Source organism: Garra rufa, chromosome 1 (assembly GCF_049309525.1).
Source record: "Garra rufa chromosome 1, GarRuf1.0, whole genome shotgun sequence".
Lineage (NCBI taxonomy): Eukaryota > Metazoa > Chordata > Actinopteri > Cypriniformes > Cyprinidae > Garra > Garra rufa.
In genome coordinates this window covers 74,321,086-74,337,181 of record NC_133361.1, presented here as the reverse complement: position 1 = coordinate 74,337,181, position 16,096 = coordinate 74,321,086, and the positions used below count along the sequence as shown (strand labels likewise).

Below are 16,096 nucleotides of genomic sequence, written 5' to 3'. Positions count from 1 at the left end.
AGTTAAAAGAACGTTTAAGGAACATCATACCTTTTAAAAAACTGGACATTTTTATGTTCTTGGAATGTTACAAATCAACATTCCTAGAACGTTGAATTTTACATCAAAATTAAGTTGAAAGAACGTTTAAGAAACATACCTTTTCAAAAACTGAACATTTTTATGTTCTTGAAATGTTACAAATCAACGTTCCTAGAACGTTGAATTTTACATCAAAATTAAGTTGAAAGAACGTTTAAGGAACATCATACCTTTTAAAAAACTGGACATTTTTATGTTCTTGGAATGTTACAAATCAACGTTCCTAGAACGTTGAATTTTACATCAAAATTAGGTTGAAAGAACGTTTAAGAAACATACCTTTTCAAAAACTGGACATTTTTATGTTCTTGGAATGTTACAAATCAACGTTCCTAGAACGTTGAATTTTACATCAAAATTAGGTTGAAAGAACGTTTAAGGAACATCATACCTTTTAAAAAAACTGGACATTTTTATGTTCTTGGAATGTTAAAAAATCAACGTTCCTAGAACGTTGAATTTTACATCAAAATTAAGTTGAAAGAACGTTTAAGAAACATACCTTTTCAAAAACTGGACATTTTTATGTTCTTGGAATGTTACAAATCAACGTTCCTAGAACGTTGAATTTTACATCAAAATTAGGTTGAAAGAACGTTTAAGGAACATCATACCTTTTAAAAAACTGGACATTTTTATGTTCTTGGAATGTTGAATTTTACATCAAAATTAAGTTGAAAGAACGTTTAAGAAACATACCTTTTCAAAAACTGGACATTTTTATGTTCTTGGAATGTTACAAATCAACGTTCCTAGAACGTTGAATTTTACATCAAAATTAAGTTGAAATAACATTTAAGAAACATATCTTTTAAAAAACTGGACATTTTATGTTCTTGGAATGTTGAATTTTACATCAAAATTAGGTTGAAAGAACGTTTAAGGAACACCATACCTTTTAAAAAACTGGACATTTTTATGTTCTTGGAATGTTACAAATCAACGTTCCTAGAACGTTGAATTTTACATCAAAATTAAGTTGAAAGAACGTTTAAGAAACATACCTTTTCAAAAACTGGACATTTTTATGTTCTTGGAATGTTACAAATCAACGTTCCTAGAACGTTGAATTTTACATCAAAATTAAGTTGAAAGAACGTTTAAGAAACATACCTTTTCAAAAACTGGACATTTTTATGTTCTTGGAATGTTGAATTTTACATCAAAATTAGGTTGAAAGAACGTTTAAGGAACATCATACCTTTTAAAAAAAATGGACATTTTTATGTTCTTGGAATGTTACAAATCAACGTTCCTAGAACGTTGAATTTTACATCAAAAATAAGTTGAAAGAACGTTTAAGGAACATCATACCTTTTAAAAAACTGGACATTTTATGTTCTTGGAATGTTGAATTTTACATCAAAATTAGGTTGAAAGAACGTTTAAGGAACATCATACCTTTTAAAAAAACTGGACATTTTTATGTTCTTGGAATGTTACAAATCAACGTTCCTAGAATGTTGAATTTTACATCAAAATTAGGTTGAAAGAACGTTTAAGGAACATCATACCTTTTAAAAACCTGGACATTTTTAAGTTCTTGGAATGTTACAAATCAACGTTCCTAGAACGTTGAATTTTACATCAAAATTAAGTTGAAATAACATTTAAGAAACATATCTTTTCAAAAACTGGACATTTTTATGTTCTTGGAATGTTACAAATCAACGTTCCTAGAACGTTGAATTTTACATCAAAATTAAGTTGAAATAACATTTAAGAAACATATCTTTTCAAAAACTGGACATTTTTATGTTCTTGGAATGTTACAAATCAACGTTCCTAGAACGTTGAATTTTACATCAAAATTAAGTTGAAAGAACGTTTAAGAAACATACCTTTTCAAAAACTGGACATTTTTATGTTCTTGGAATGTTACAAATCAACGTTCCTAGAACGTTGAATTTTACATCAAAATTAAGTTGAAAGAACGTTTAAGAAACATACCTTTTCAAAAACTGGACATTTTTATGTTCTTGGAATGTTACAAATCAACGTTCCTAGAACGTTGAATTTTACATAAAAATTAAGTTGAAAGAACGTTTAAGAAACATACCTTTTCAAAAACTGGACATTTTTATGTTCTTGGAATGTTGAATTTTACATCAAAATTAGGTTGAAAGAACGTTTAAGGAACATCATACCTTTTAAAAAAAATGGACATTTTTATGTTCTTGGAATGTTACAAATCAACGTTCCTAGAACGTTGAATTTTACATCAAAAATAAGTTGAAAGAACGTTTAAGGAACATCATACCTTTTAAAAAACTGGACATTTTATGTTCTTGGAATGTTGAATTTTACATCAAAATTAGGTTGAAAGAACGTTTAAGGAACATCATACCTTTTAAAAAAACTGGACATTTTTATGTTCTTGGAATGTTACAAATCAACGTTCCTAGAATGTTGAATTTTACATCAAAATTAGGTTGAAAGAACGTTTAAGGAACATCATACCTTTTAAAAACCTGGACATTTTTAAGTTCTTGGAATGTTACAAATCAACGTTCCTAGAACGTTGAATTTTACATCAAAATTAAGTTGAAATAACATTTAACCCTCTGGGCCTCCTCATTAAGGGGTCACACTTGGCTCCCTCGCGGTCAAAAGTGACCGAAGCCTTAAAAATTAACTTTTTTTTTTCTTCAGGAAAATCAATTAAATATATTTTTGTTCAATAATATTTTGTAATTATTATTTAGAATTTTGAGCATTTTTTATGAATCTATGCAATATATATACAGTTTTAATGAGCAATTTTTTCCCAGTAGATTTATATTTTATATTATATTTTTTTATTAATTATGTATTTATTATTTTTCAATAAATACAACATTTCACATTAAAATAGAGTAAAAGCATTTAAAATCCATTTTTTTAAAGTGAAAATTGCACCATCTAGTGGCATAAAAAATAAAAACTTGTATAATGCCATGTAAACTCCTGTATCTCCCTATATACATATATACAGGGGCTTTGGGATTCCTATTGTTTTTTTTTTTTATTATTGTTTCTTCATTTTATTAGGCTTTGCATTTAGAAATATATTCAGACATTCTAAAAGATAAATTTTGGCAAGGTTTAGATATTTTTTTGATTGGATAAATATCAGGTTTTGCATTTTTCTGCTTATTTCTGTGTGTCTCTGTGTGGGTCTGTGTGTGTGTGTGCGCGCGTGTGTGTGCGTGTGTGTGTCAGTTCTGTACTTTTGTTATTTTAGAGTGTCAGTCCTTGCTTGCTGAACACTTCTTTTCAGCACAGTTGCTCATTTGTAGCTTGTATTACCAAAAGATTATCTGAATTATCACATTTTTTCGTATTTCCCATTCATTTTCTATGTCGGTCATTTTTGACCGCGAAGGAGCCAAGTGTGACTATTTTTTTTTTGACCCTTTAACATATCTGAATCATGTCACTGATTTTTTTTTGTACTCACATAGCTAATGCAACAAAAGTCACCAAGTGTCATCTCATTCTGATGAAGCTACGATTTTTAAAAATTCAAAACACAAAATTTTTCGGTCAAAAATGACCGAAGAGGCCCAGAGGGTTAAGAAACATATCTTTTCAAAAACTGGACATTTTTATGTTCTTGGAATGTTACAAATCAACGTTCCTAGAACGTTGAATTTTACATCAAAATTAAGTTGAAATAACATTTAAGAAACATATCTTTTAAAAAACTGGACATTTTATGTTCTTGGAATGTTGAATTTTACATCAAAATTAGGTTGAAAGAACGTTTAAGGAACATCATACCTTTTAAAAAAACTGGACATTTTTATGTTCTTGGAATGTTACAAATCAACGTTCCTAGAATGTTGAATTTTACATCAAAATTAGGTTGAAAGAACGTTTAAGGAACATCATACCTTTTAAAAACCTGGACATTTTTAAGTTCTTGGAATGTTACAAATCAACGTTCCTAGAACGTTGAATTTTACATCAAAATTAAGTTGAAATAACATTTAAGAAACATATCTTTTCAAAAACTGGACATTTTTATGTTCTTGGAATGTTACAAATCAACGTTCCTAGAACGTTGAATTTTACATCAAAATTAGGTTGAAAGAACGTTTAAGAAACATACCTTTTCAAAAACTGGACATTTTTATGTTCTTGGAATGTTACAAATCAACGTTCCTAGAACGTTGAATTTTACATCAAAATTAAGTTGAAAGAACGTTTAAGGAACATCATACCTTTTAAAAAACTGGACATTTTTATGTTCTTGGAATGTTACAAATCAACATTCCTAGAACGTTGAATTTTACATCAAAATTAAGTTGAAAGAACGTTTAAGAAACATACCTTTTCAAAAACTGAACATTTTTATGTTCTTGAAATGTTACAAATCAACGTTCCTAGAACGTTGAATTTTACATCAAAATTAAGTTAAAAGAACGTTTAAGGAACATCATACCTTTTAAAAAACTGGACATTTTTATGTTCTTGGAATGTTACAAATCAACATTCCTAGAACGTTGAATTTTACATCAAAATTAAGTTGAAAGAACGTTTAAGAAACATACCTTTTCAAAAACTGAACATTTTTATGTTCTTGAAATGTTACAAATCAACGTTCCTAGAACGTTGAATTTTACATCAAAATTAAGTTGAAAGAACGTTTAAGGAACATCATACCTTTTAAAAAACTGGACATTTTTATGTTCTTGGAATGTTACAAATCAACGTTCCTAGAACGTTGAATTTTACATCAAAATTAAGTTGAAATAACATTTAAGAAACATATCTTTTCAAAAACTGGACATTTTTATGTTCTTGGAATGTTACAAATCAACGTTCCTAGAACGTTGAATTTTACATCAAAATTAGGTTGAAAGAACGTTTAAGAAACATACCTTTTCAAAAACTGGACATTTTTATGTTCTTGGAATGTTACAAATCAACGTTCCTAGAACGTTGAATTTTACATCAAAATTAAGTTAAAAGAACGTTTAAGGAACATCATACCTTTTAAAAAACTGGACATTTTTATGTTCTTGGAATGTTACAAATCAACATTCCTAGAACGTTGAATTTTATATCAAAATTAAGTTGAAAGAACGTTTAAGAAACATACCTTTTCAAAAACTGAACATTTTTATGTTCTTGAAATGTTACAAATCAACGTTCCTAGAACGTTGAATTTTACATCAAAATTAAGTTGAAAGAACGTTTAAGGAACATCATACCTTTTAAAAAACTGGACATTTTTATGTTCTTGGAATGTTACAAATCAACGTTCCTAGAATGTTGAATTTTACATCAAAATTAAGTTGAAAGAACGTTTAAGGAACATACCTTTTAAAAAACTGGACATTTTTATGTTCTTGGAATGTTACAAATCAACGTTCCTAGAATGTTGAATTTTACATCAAAATTAAGTTGAAAGAACGTTTAAGGAACATCATACCTTTTAAAAAACTGGACATTTTTATGTTCTTGGAATGTTACAAATCAGCGTTCCTAGAATGTTGAATTTTACATCAAAATTGAGTTGAAATAACGTTTAAGAAACATATCTTTTCAAAAACTTGACATTTTTATGTTCTTGGAATGTTACAAATCAACGTTCCTAGAACGTTGAATTTTACATCAAAATTAAGTTGAAAGAACGTTTAAGAAACATACCTTTTCAAAAACTGGACATTTTTATGTTCTTGGAATGTTACAAATCAACGTTCCTAGAACGTTGAATTTTACATCAAAATTAAGTTGAAAGAACGTTTAAGGAACATCATACCTTTTAAAAAACTGGACATTTTTATGTTCTTGGAATGTTACAAATCAGCGTTCCTTGAATGTTGAATTTTACATCAAAATTAAGTTGAAAGAACGTTTAAGGAACATCATACCTTTTAAAAAACTGGACATTTTTATGTTCTTGGAATGTTACAAATCAGCGTTCCTAGAATGTTGAATTTTACATCAAAATTAAGTTGAAATAACGTTTAAGAAACATATCTTTTCAAAAACTGGACATTTTTATGTTCTTGGAATGTTACAAATCAACGTTCCTAGAACGTTGAATTTTACATCAAAATTAAGTTGAAAGAACGTTTAAGAAACATACCTTTTCAAAAACTGGACATTTTTATGTTCTTGGAATGTTACAAATCAACGTTCCTAGAACGTTGAATTTTACATCAAAATTAGGTTGAAAGAACGTTTAAGGAACATCATACCTTTTAAAAAAACTGGACATTTTTATGTTCTTGGAATGTTACAAATCAATGGTTTAAGGAACATCATACCTTTTAAAAAACTGGACATTTTTATGTTCTTGGAATGTTACAAATCAACGTTCCTAGAACGTTGAATTTTACATCAAAATTAAGTTGAAAGAACGTTTAAGAAACATACCTTTTCAAAAACTGGACATTTTTATGTTCTTGGAATGTTACAAATCAACGTTCCTAGAACGTTGAATTTTACATCAAAATTAGGTTGAAAGAACGTTTAAGGAACATCATACCTTTTAAAAAACTGGACATTTTTATGTTCTTGGAATGTTGAATTTTACATCAAAATTAAGTTGAAAGAACGTTTAAGAAACATACCTTTTCAAAAACTGGACATTTTTATGTTCTTGGAATGTTACAAATCAACGTTCCTAGAACGTTGAAATTTACATCAAAATTAAGTTGAAAGAACGTTTAAGGAACATCATACCTTTTAAAAAACTGGACATTTTTATGTTCTTGGAATGTTACAAATCAGCGTTCCTAGAATGTTGAATTTTACATCAAAATTAAGTTGAAATAACGTTTAAGAAACATATCTTTTCAAAAACTGGACATTTTTATGTTCTTGGAATGTTACAAATCAACGTTCCTAGAACGTTGAATTTACATCAAAATTAAGTTGAAAGAACGTTTAAGAAACATACCTTTTCAAAAACTGGACATTTTTATGTTCTTGGAATGTTACAAATCAACGTTCCTAGAACGTTGAATTTTACATCAAAATTAAGTTGAAAGAACGTTTAAGTAACATACCTTTTCAAAAACTGGACATTTTTATGTTCTTGGAATGTTACAAATCAACGTTCCTAGAACGTTGAAATTTACATCAAAATTAAGTTGAAAGAAAGTTTAAGGAACATCATACCTTTTAAAAAACTGGACATTTTTATGTTCTTGGAATGTTACAAATCAGCGTTCCAAGAATGTTGAATTTTACATCAAAATTAAGTTGAAATAACGTTTAAGGAACATCATACCTTTTAAAAAACTGGACATTGTTATGTTCTTGGAATGTTACAAATCAGCGTTCGTAGAATGTTGAATTTTACATCAAAATTAAGTTGAAATAACGTTTAAGGAACGTCATACCTTTTAAAAAACTGGACATTTTTATGTTCTTGGAATGTTACAAATCAGCGTTCCTAGAATGTTGAATTTTACATCAAAATTAAGTTGAAAGAACGTTTAAGGAACATCATACCTTTTAAAAAACTGGACATTTTTATGTTCTTGGAATGTTACAAATCAGCGTTCCTAGAATGTTGAATTTTACATCAAAATTAAGTTGAAATAACGTTTAAGAAACATATCTTTTCAAAAACTGGACATTTTTATGTTCTTGGAATGTTACAAATCAACGTTCCTAGAACGTTGAATTTTACATCAAAATTAAGTTGAAAGAACGTTTAAGGAACATCATACCTTTTAAAAAACTGGACATTTTTATGTTCTTGGGGTTGTTGAATTTTACATCAAAATTAGGTTGAAAGAACGTTTAAGGAACATCATACCTTTTAAAAAAACTGGACACTTTTATTTTCTTGGAATGTTACAAATCAACGTTCCTAGAACGTTGAATTTTACATCAAAATTAAGTTGAAAGAACGTTTAAGGAACATCATACCTTTTAAAAAACTGGACATTTTATGTTCTCGGAATGTTACAAATCAACGTTCCTAGAATGTTGAATTTTACATCAAAATTAGGTTGAAAGAACGTTTAAGAAACATACCTTTTCAAAAACTGGACATTTTTATGTTCTTGGAATGTTACAAATCAACGTTCCTAGAACGTTGAATTTTACATCAAAATTAAGTTGAAAGAACGTTTAAGGAACATCATGCTTTTTAAAAAACGTCTCGGTTACGTATTGTAACCCTCGTTCCCTGAAGGAGGGAACGGAGACGTCTCGTCGAGACCGACGAATTGGGATATCGCCTGGATAGACCAATATACTTTGTGTGTATACAAACGAGCCAATGAATATTGGCATGCATGACTGCAGCCAGCTGCGGCTGATCACAGCGTGAGCATATAATACGCAGCAGGTGCATGCATCATCAAGGTTTCGCTGAGGAGCTGGGACAGGCCCGGCCGTACAGCGGTGGTACAGGAGCCTCGGCGACGGGACGAGACGTCTCCGTTCCCTCCTTCAGGGAACGAGGGTTACAATACGTAACCGAGACGTTCCCTATCAGTCGGTCCGTTCGACGTCTCGTCGAGACCGACGAATTGGGATCCCTAACAAAGCGCCGTGGCTGCTGTCCCTTCCAGTGTCCTGAGCGGGCCCCCCTGGGACCCGTTACTGGCTTTGGCCAGGGGCTCGCATCAAGGAGAGTCAGTCACTGTATAACTCAGCACCATCTATTTCAGTGAAACTGAAGCACTGGGAATATGCGGAGCTCACGTCCTTCCGATAGGAGGTTCGGAGCAATACACATATAACTCAATTCCGGTTTATATGGAAGATTGGAGGTGATTGAACCCTCGTATACTGGTAGAAGTACTACCGGGGAAACACACAGCCTCTAGGGCGCAATGTGGAATTGTAAGAGATGCAATTGAGTCTCTACGTAGAGCCTAGCCCTCTATCGGTTCTGAAGGATTCATCGAGTGAGGGCCTGACGCCTGACGTTCCGCTACGTCGGCTGTCAAGCTAGCGGAGGAGCTCGACAGAGCTACTCTTAGGTTACTCTGGAGCAGTATAGCAAGCCGACCCGAGGCCTCTCTGTGCCTACCCGTTTGAGGTAAGAACACAGGAGGAAACTGTGTCTACACGAAGGCTATAGAACCTTGTGAACGTGTTAGGGGTCGCCCAGCCCGCCGCTCTACAAATGTCATTTAGCGAGGCGCCACGAGCCAATGCCCAGGAGGATGCGACACTCCTAGTCGAGTGCGCTCTCAGCCTGAGGGGGCAGGGCACACCCTGAACCTGATAGGCCAGGGTAATGGCATCCACTATCCAGTGGGCCATCCTCTGCTTGGAGACGGCATTCCCCTTCTGCCTGCCTCCATGACACACAAAGAGCTGGTCTGAGGTCCTGAAGCTTTGTGTCCGGTCAACGTAGCATCTAAGTGCTCGGACGGGGCAAAGCAAAGCTAGGGCTGGGTCTGCCTCCTCCGAGGGCAGCGCTTGCAGGCTCACCACTTGGTCCCTGAAGGGAGTCGTGGGAACCTTGGGCACATAACCTGGCCGGGGCCTCAGTGTTACCTGGGAATCCGCCGGGCCAAACTCTAGGCACGAATCGTTGACCGAAAATGCATGCAGGTCTCCTACCCTCTTGATGGACGCCAATGCAAGTAGGAGCAGAGTTTTCATTGAGAGAAACTTCAGCTCAACTGACTGCAAAGGCTCAAAGGGAGCCTGCTGCAGTGCTGTGAGCACTAGCGACAGGTCCCAAGAGGGCACGGAAGGGGGCCTAGTGGGATTCAACCTCCTGGCTCCCCTAAGAAACCTGGTGACCAGGTCGTGCTTCCCTACCGACCTTCCTTCTATGAGGTCGTGGTTGGCAGCTATAGCAGCCACATAGACTTTAAGGGTTGAGGGGGACAGCCTACGCTCCAACCCTTGCTGCAAAAAGGAGAGCACGGTTCTGATCGGGCATCTTCGGGGGTCCTCTCCCCGGGAGGAACACCAATCAACGAACAGGTTCCATTTAAGGGCGTAGGCATGTCTAGTAGACTGCGCTCGCGCCGAAGTAATAGTGTCAACTACCCCTTGGGGTAGGTCACTTAGAACCTCCGCGTCCCGTCCAGGGACCAGACATGTAATTTCCAGAGGTCTGGACGCGGGTGCCATAAGGTGCCCCGTCTCTGAGTCAGAAGATCCTTCCTCAGAGGAATTTGCCAGGGAGGGGCTGTCGCGAGGAGCATGAGTTCGGGGAACCAGGTCCGAGTGGGCCAATAAGGGGCTACCAGAAGGACCTGCTCCTCGTCCTCCCTGATCTTGCACAATGTCTGTGCGAGAAGGCTCACTGGGGGAAACGCATATTTGCGGGGGCCCCGCGGCCAGCTGCATGCCAGTGCATCCGTGCCGAGTGTGCCCTCGGTCAGGGAGAAAAAGAGCTGGCAGTGGGCTGTCTCCGGGGAGGCGAACAGATCTACTTGAGCCTCGCCGAAGCGTCTCCAAATCAGCTGAACCGACTGGGGGTGGAGTCTCCACTCTCCGGGAAGCGCAGCTCGTGAGAGCTCGTCGGCCGCACGGTTGAGCAACCCGGGAATGTGAATGGCACGAAGCGACCTCAGATGCTTCTGACTCCACAAGAGGAGATGACGGGCGAGTTGCGACATGCGACGGGAGCGTAGACCGCCTTGCCGGTTGATGTACGCAACGGTCGCAATATTGTCTGTACGGACCAGCACGTGTTTGCCACGTAGGTGCCCCTTGAGGCGGAGCAGGGCGAGACGTACTGCAAGCAACTCGAGGCAGTTGATGTGCCAAGTCAGCTGGGGGCCCGTCCAAACCCCTGAAACTGCCTGTCCGTCGTACGTGGCTCCCCACCCGGTGGCGGAGGCATCCGTGTGAACCACAGCATGCCTGGAGACCTGTTCCATGGGTACTCCAGCCCGTAGGAATGAGAGGTCTGACCACGGGGTGAAAGTCTGGCGGCAAGCCGGAGTTATCTGAACCCGGTGAGAGCCGCGAAGCCACGCTCTCCTCGGGACTCGGCCATGGAGCCAGTGTTGAAGCGGTCTCATATGGAGCAGCCCGAGCGGTGTCACCGCCGAAGCTGCTGCCATATGCCCCAGGAGCCTCTGAAATTGTTTCAGTGGGACCGCTGTCCTGCTCTTGAATGTGTCTAGGCAGTTCAACACCGACTGAGCACGTTCCTGCGTGAGGCGTGCTGTCTGGCTGACCGAGTCCAGTTCCATACCGAGAAAAGAGATTCTCTGTGTTGGAGAGAGTTTGCTCTTTTCCCAGTTGACCCGAAGACCCAACTGGCTGAGGTGTGCGAGCACCAGGTCCCTGTGTTCGCATAACTGAGCCCGAGACTGTGCTAGGATGAGCCAGTCGTCGAGGTAGTTGAGAATGCGAATGCCCTGTTCTCTGAGGGGAACAAGGGCCGCCTCCGCGACCTTCGTGAAGACACGGGGGGAGAGGGACAGCCCGCAGGGCAGGACCTTGTACTGATATGCCCTGCCTTCGAACGCAAACCGCAGAAAGGGTCTGTGGCGCGGAAGGATTGAGACATGAAAGTACGCGTCCTTCAGGTCGATCGCTGCAAACCAATCTTGGGGACGGACACATCTGAAAATGTGTTTCTGAGTGAGCATTTTGAACGGTAGCCTGTGAAGGGCCCTGTTCAAGACGCGCAGATCCAAGATCGGTCGAAGCCCGCCGCTTTTCTTGGGTACTATGAAGTACGGGCTGTAAAAGCCTGTCCTCATATCGGCTGGAGGGACCGGCTGTATCGCTTCCTTCGCCAGCAAGGAAGCGATCTCTGCACGCAAGATGGGAGCATCTGCGGCCCTGACAGAGGTGAAGTGAATCCCTCTGAACTTGGGAGGCGCCGGGCAAACTGAATTGCATAGCCGGAAGTGATGGTCCGAAGGAGCCAGCAAGATGGGCTGGGAAGCTCTTTCCAGGCTCCCAGAAAATGAACAAGCGGCACAAGGGGGACCATCGGCGTACCCGCGGGGGAGCAGCGATGAGGGGGGCAGGGCCCCTGCCTCACAGTCTCGTTGCCGGACCGGGGCGGGGTCAGAGCGTCTGTATGTTGAGTGTGTGAGACGCTTACCTGCGTATGAGCCGATGGTGCGTGAGTAGTCCGTCTCGCCGTACTCTCGAACCGCCCATCGTCGCTCGCTGGCGAGGGGGGAGGACGGTCGGTGGCGGGGAAAAAACAAACAAAAGATTCTCCGCCCGGCCCTCCTCCGGGGGAGGGAGTGGTGCGGTCACCATCTCCCGAAGAGCAGCATCCTCCATCTCTGGGTCGCCCGTCTCAGGGTCTCTTGCTCTTACGCTTCCCACTGGTCTTTGTGGGGGCCTGGACGGGCTGGGCGGCTGCCCGGCGACCGGCTCCACGGCGCCGTTGTGAAGGCTGCTGCGGTGGCTGCTGTGGAGCGGAGGCGGAAGCCGGGGGCCGCCCTCGGCGACGAGCAGACTGGGGTGCCGCCGGCGGACGGGTGGAGGCAGCTGGGCGAAGTTCTCCACAGCGTCGCCGAAGAGGCCGGTCTGGGACACCGGAGCGTCGAGGAACCTGGTCTTATCACAGTCCCTCATATCAGCCAGACACAGCCAGAGATGGCGTTCCTGGACCACCATGGTGGACATGGCACGACCCAGAGACCGCGCGGTCACCTTCGTCGCACGTAGCGCGAGGTCCGTGGCGATACGAAGTTCACGGAGAACTTCTGGGTCGTGACCACCCTCGTACAGGTCTTTCAGTGCCTGGGCCTGATGCACCTGTAGCAACGCCATAGCGTGAAGGGCGGAACCAGCGGAGCCGCAGGCCACATAGGCACTGCCGATCAGAGCCGACGAGTGCCTACAGGCCCGGGACGGGAGCGACGGATTGTTGCCCCGCCAGGTGGAAGCGGCGCCCGGACACAGTTGCATCGCAACCGCACGCTCCACCGGCGGGACGGCCGTGTATCCCCGCGCTGGTCCGCCATCAAGGGTGGTTAGGGAGGAAGTCCCACTCGAGCGGTTTCGGGCAGTGAAAGGTGCCGTCCACGTTCGGGTGAGTTCTTCATGCACCTCCGGGAAGAATGGCACCGGGGTGGGGCGCTGAGAACCAGCGCGGGCCACCCCGAGATACCAGTCATCCAGCCGGGAGGGGTCGGGACGTGATGGAGGGTTCCATTCAAGCCCTACCCTCTCGGCGGCCCGGGCAAGCATAGCCATCATCTCCGGGTCAGTATCAGGCACCGCTGACCGCCCAGTGGACGACAGTGTGCCTTCCTCCTCCTCAGAGAGGTCTGGCTCTCCCCCCGATGCTGCAACCGACATCTGTTCGTCGGGGGGGGGCCGCAAAAGTAACGGGCGGTACCCCTAAGGGAGGTCCAACCCGCTCCCCTGAGAGCCCCGGTGGCGACGGAGTGTCGGTGGAAGGAGGAGCCCCCGCCGATGGAATGGGCGGGGAGTTCCTCACCGTCACCGTCAGACCGGGCAGCCCTCTGCTTCCAGCGACAACGCCCCCCCGGCGTTTGCCTGGAGGAACGTTCGTTCTGGGCAGAGGGACTGGAACCCCGCCCCTTTGCAGGAAACGGAGTCTGGTCCGCAGCTCCGTGATGGTCATCCCCCCACAATGAGGACATGACTCATCCACGAACGCTGCCTCAGCGTGTTGTAAGCCCAGACACGTGAGGCAGTGTGCGTGGCCATCACCCGGCGCCAGGAAACGGCCGCACCCAGAAACGCACGGGGAGAAAGGCATGACGCCTCGTCTTTAAAAAGACGCTCAACCCGTGGAGCTCTTTTTAGAAAATCACTCTTTTCAAAAATTGCTCTTTTAGGAATTTGCTCTTTTAATGCTGAGGCGCACAGGGGAGATGGCCGCAGCAACACAGAAGGTGGATGGTGAAGACCAGCTGTGTGCTTCCACTCGACACGGAAGACCACGCCGCTGAAGCGCCGTGCCGCCAACACAAAAGAGACGAAAAGGAGGTGAGTGTTGCTTCTTGGCTCGTTCCACAATAATGGTCCAGCTCCGAAGCGAAAGCTTGATGATGCATGCACCTGCTGCGTATTATATGCTCACGCTGTGATCAGCCGCAGCTGGCTGCAATCATGCATGCCAATATTCATTGGCTCGTTTGTATACACACGAAGTATATTGGTCTATCCAGGCGATATCCCAATTCGTCGGTCTCGACGAGACGTCGAACGGACCGACTGATAGGGAACTGGATATTTTTATGGTCTTTTACATCAAAATTAAGTTGAAAGAACGTTTAAGGAACATCATGCCTTTTAAAAAACTGGACATTTTTATGTTCTTGGAATGTTGAATTTTACATCAAAATTAAGTTGAAAGAACGTTTAAGGAACATCATACCTTTTAAAAAACTGGACATTTTTATGGTCTTTTACATCAAAATTAAGTTGAAAGAACGTTTAAGAAACATCAAACCTTTTTAAAAAACTGGACATTTTTATGTTCTTGGAATGTTGAATTTTACATCAAAATTAAGTTGAAAGAACATTTAAGGAACATCATACCTTTTATAAAACTGGACATTTTTATGTTCTTGGAATGTTGAATTTTAAATCAAAATTAAGTTGAAAGAATGTTTAAGGAACATTTTTATGTTCTTGGAATGTTACAAATCAACGTTCCTAGAACGTTGAATTTTACATCAAAATTAAGTTGAAAGAACGTTTAAGGAACATCATGCTTTTTAAAAAACTGGATATTTTTATGGTCTTTTACATCAAAATTAAGTTGAAAGAACGTTTAAGGAACATCATGCCTTTTAAAAAACTGGACATTTTTATGTTCTTGGAATGTTGAATTTTACATCAAAATTAAGTTGAAAGAACGTTTAAGGAACATCATACCTTTTAAAAAACTGGACATTTTTATGGTCTTTTACATCAAAATTAAGTTGAAAGAACGTTTAAGAAACATCAAATCTTTTTAAAAAACTGGACATTTTTATGTTCTTGGAATGTTGAATTTTACATCAAAATTAAGTTGAAAGAACATTTAAGGAACATCATACCTTTTAAAAAACTGGACATTTTTATGTTCTTGGAATGTTGAATTTTAAATCAAAATTAAGTTGAAAGAACGTTTAAGGAACATCATACCTTTTAAAAAACTGGACATTTTTATGTTTTTGGAATGTTGAATTTTACATCAAAATTAAGTTGAAAGAACGTTTAAGGAACATCATACCTTTTAAAAAAACTGGACATTTTTATGTTCTTGGAATGTTGAATTTTACATCAAAATTGGGTTGAAAGAACGTTTAAGGAACATCATGCCTTTAAAAAAAACTGGACATTTTTTATTTTCCCAGAACCAACACTGGATATTTGGAGAACGTTCAAGTAACAAAATTCTGTAAGCTGGGAAGCAACTGAAGCACAAATTGTCTTGCACTGGTGGGTTTGTTTTGCCATGTTACACTTAGTTTGAATACAAGACTCAAGCAAAGTGTGTTGTGAAACTTAGTGGAGATCACACAGTCTTAAATAACGGTTTTCAATTAAATGGAGTTGCACAATACAAATATGTACCAATAACCGTTGGTCTGCTTAGTCATTCTTCAGTTTCTCCACCGGAGTTACTCAACAGTTAATTCTGAGAGGACAATAATGATATCTTGAAATGAGGAGGGACGTAGTCACTGTACAATGATAAAAGTTAAAACCGTGCTCCGCTTCTAGTTACTGTACTAACACAGACAGACGATGAATGTGATGCATGTGGACGTAGTGACGCTGACTGCCGTCGTTCTTGGCTTCCCTTTGCTCACATTATGTGACCCACTGTAAGTGCATTAATTTTTGAAAGCTCAGAAAAGTCTATTTTTTCTAAAATTCATGAAAATGCTCCTTATGATGGACAAATGTAAACCTTAAATTTCACTGTCCTTAGCTTTGTTCTGTCAGCTCCTAATTTGCTGAGGGTAGGTTCCTCAGAGAATGTGTTTGTGGAGGCTCAGGATTACTCTGAAGAAAAACTAAATGTGAGGATCTTTGTAAAGAACTACCCGAAGAAGAACCTGGAGATAGTGTCTAAATCAGTGACACTGACTGCAGGCAACAATTTCCAGAAACTTACAGATATACTGGTAATGCCACTTTGGCAGAC

At 40.1% G+C, this 16,096-nt stretch overlaps 2 protein-coding genes across 2 annotated transcripts in view; both read left to right on the top strand.

Annotated features, from left to right (window-relative positions):
• LOC141319911 (NACHT, LRR and PYD domains-containing protein 12-like) overlaps window positions 1-16,096 on the top strand; it is an 812,443-nt gene that overhangs the window by 281,714 nt on the left and 514,633 nt on the right. The gene's annotated exons all lie outside the window — the stretch shown is intronic.
• LOC141338761 (complement C3-like) overlaps window positions 15,694-16,096 on the top strand; it is a 55,774-nt gene continuing 55,371 nt past the window's right edge. The window contains exons 1-2 of the mRNA XM_073844382.1: window positions 15,694-15,773; window positions 15,881-16,076. Of these exons, the coding sequence (XP_073700483.1) occupies window positions 15,694-15,773; window positions 15,881-16,076 (276 nt within the window). The remainder of the gene's footprint in view (window positions 15,774-15,880; window positions 16,077-16,096) is intronic.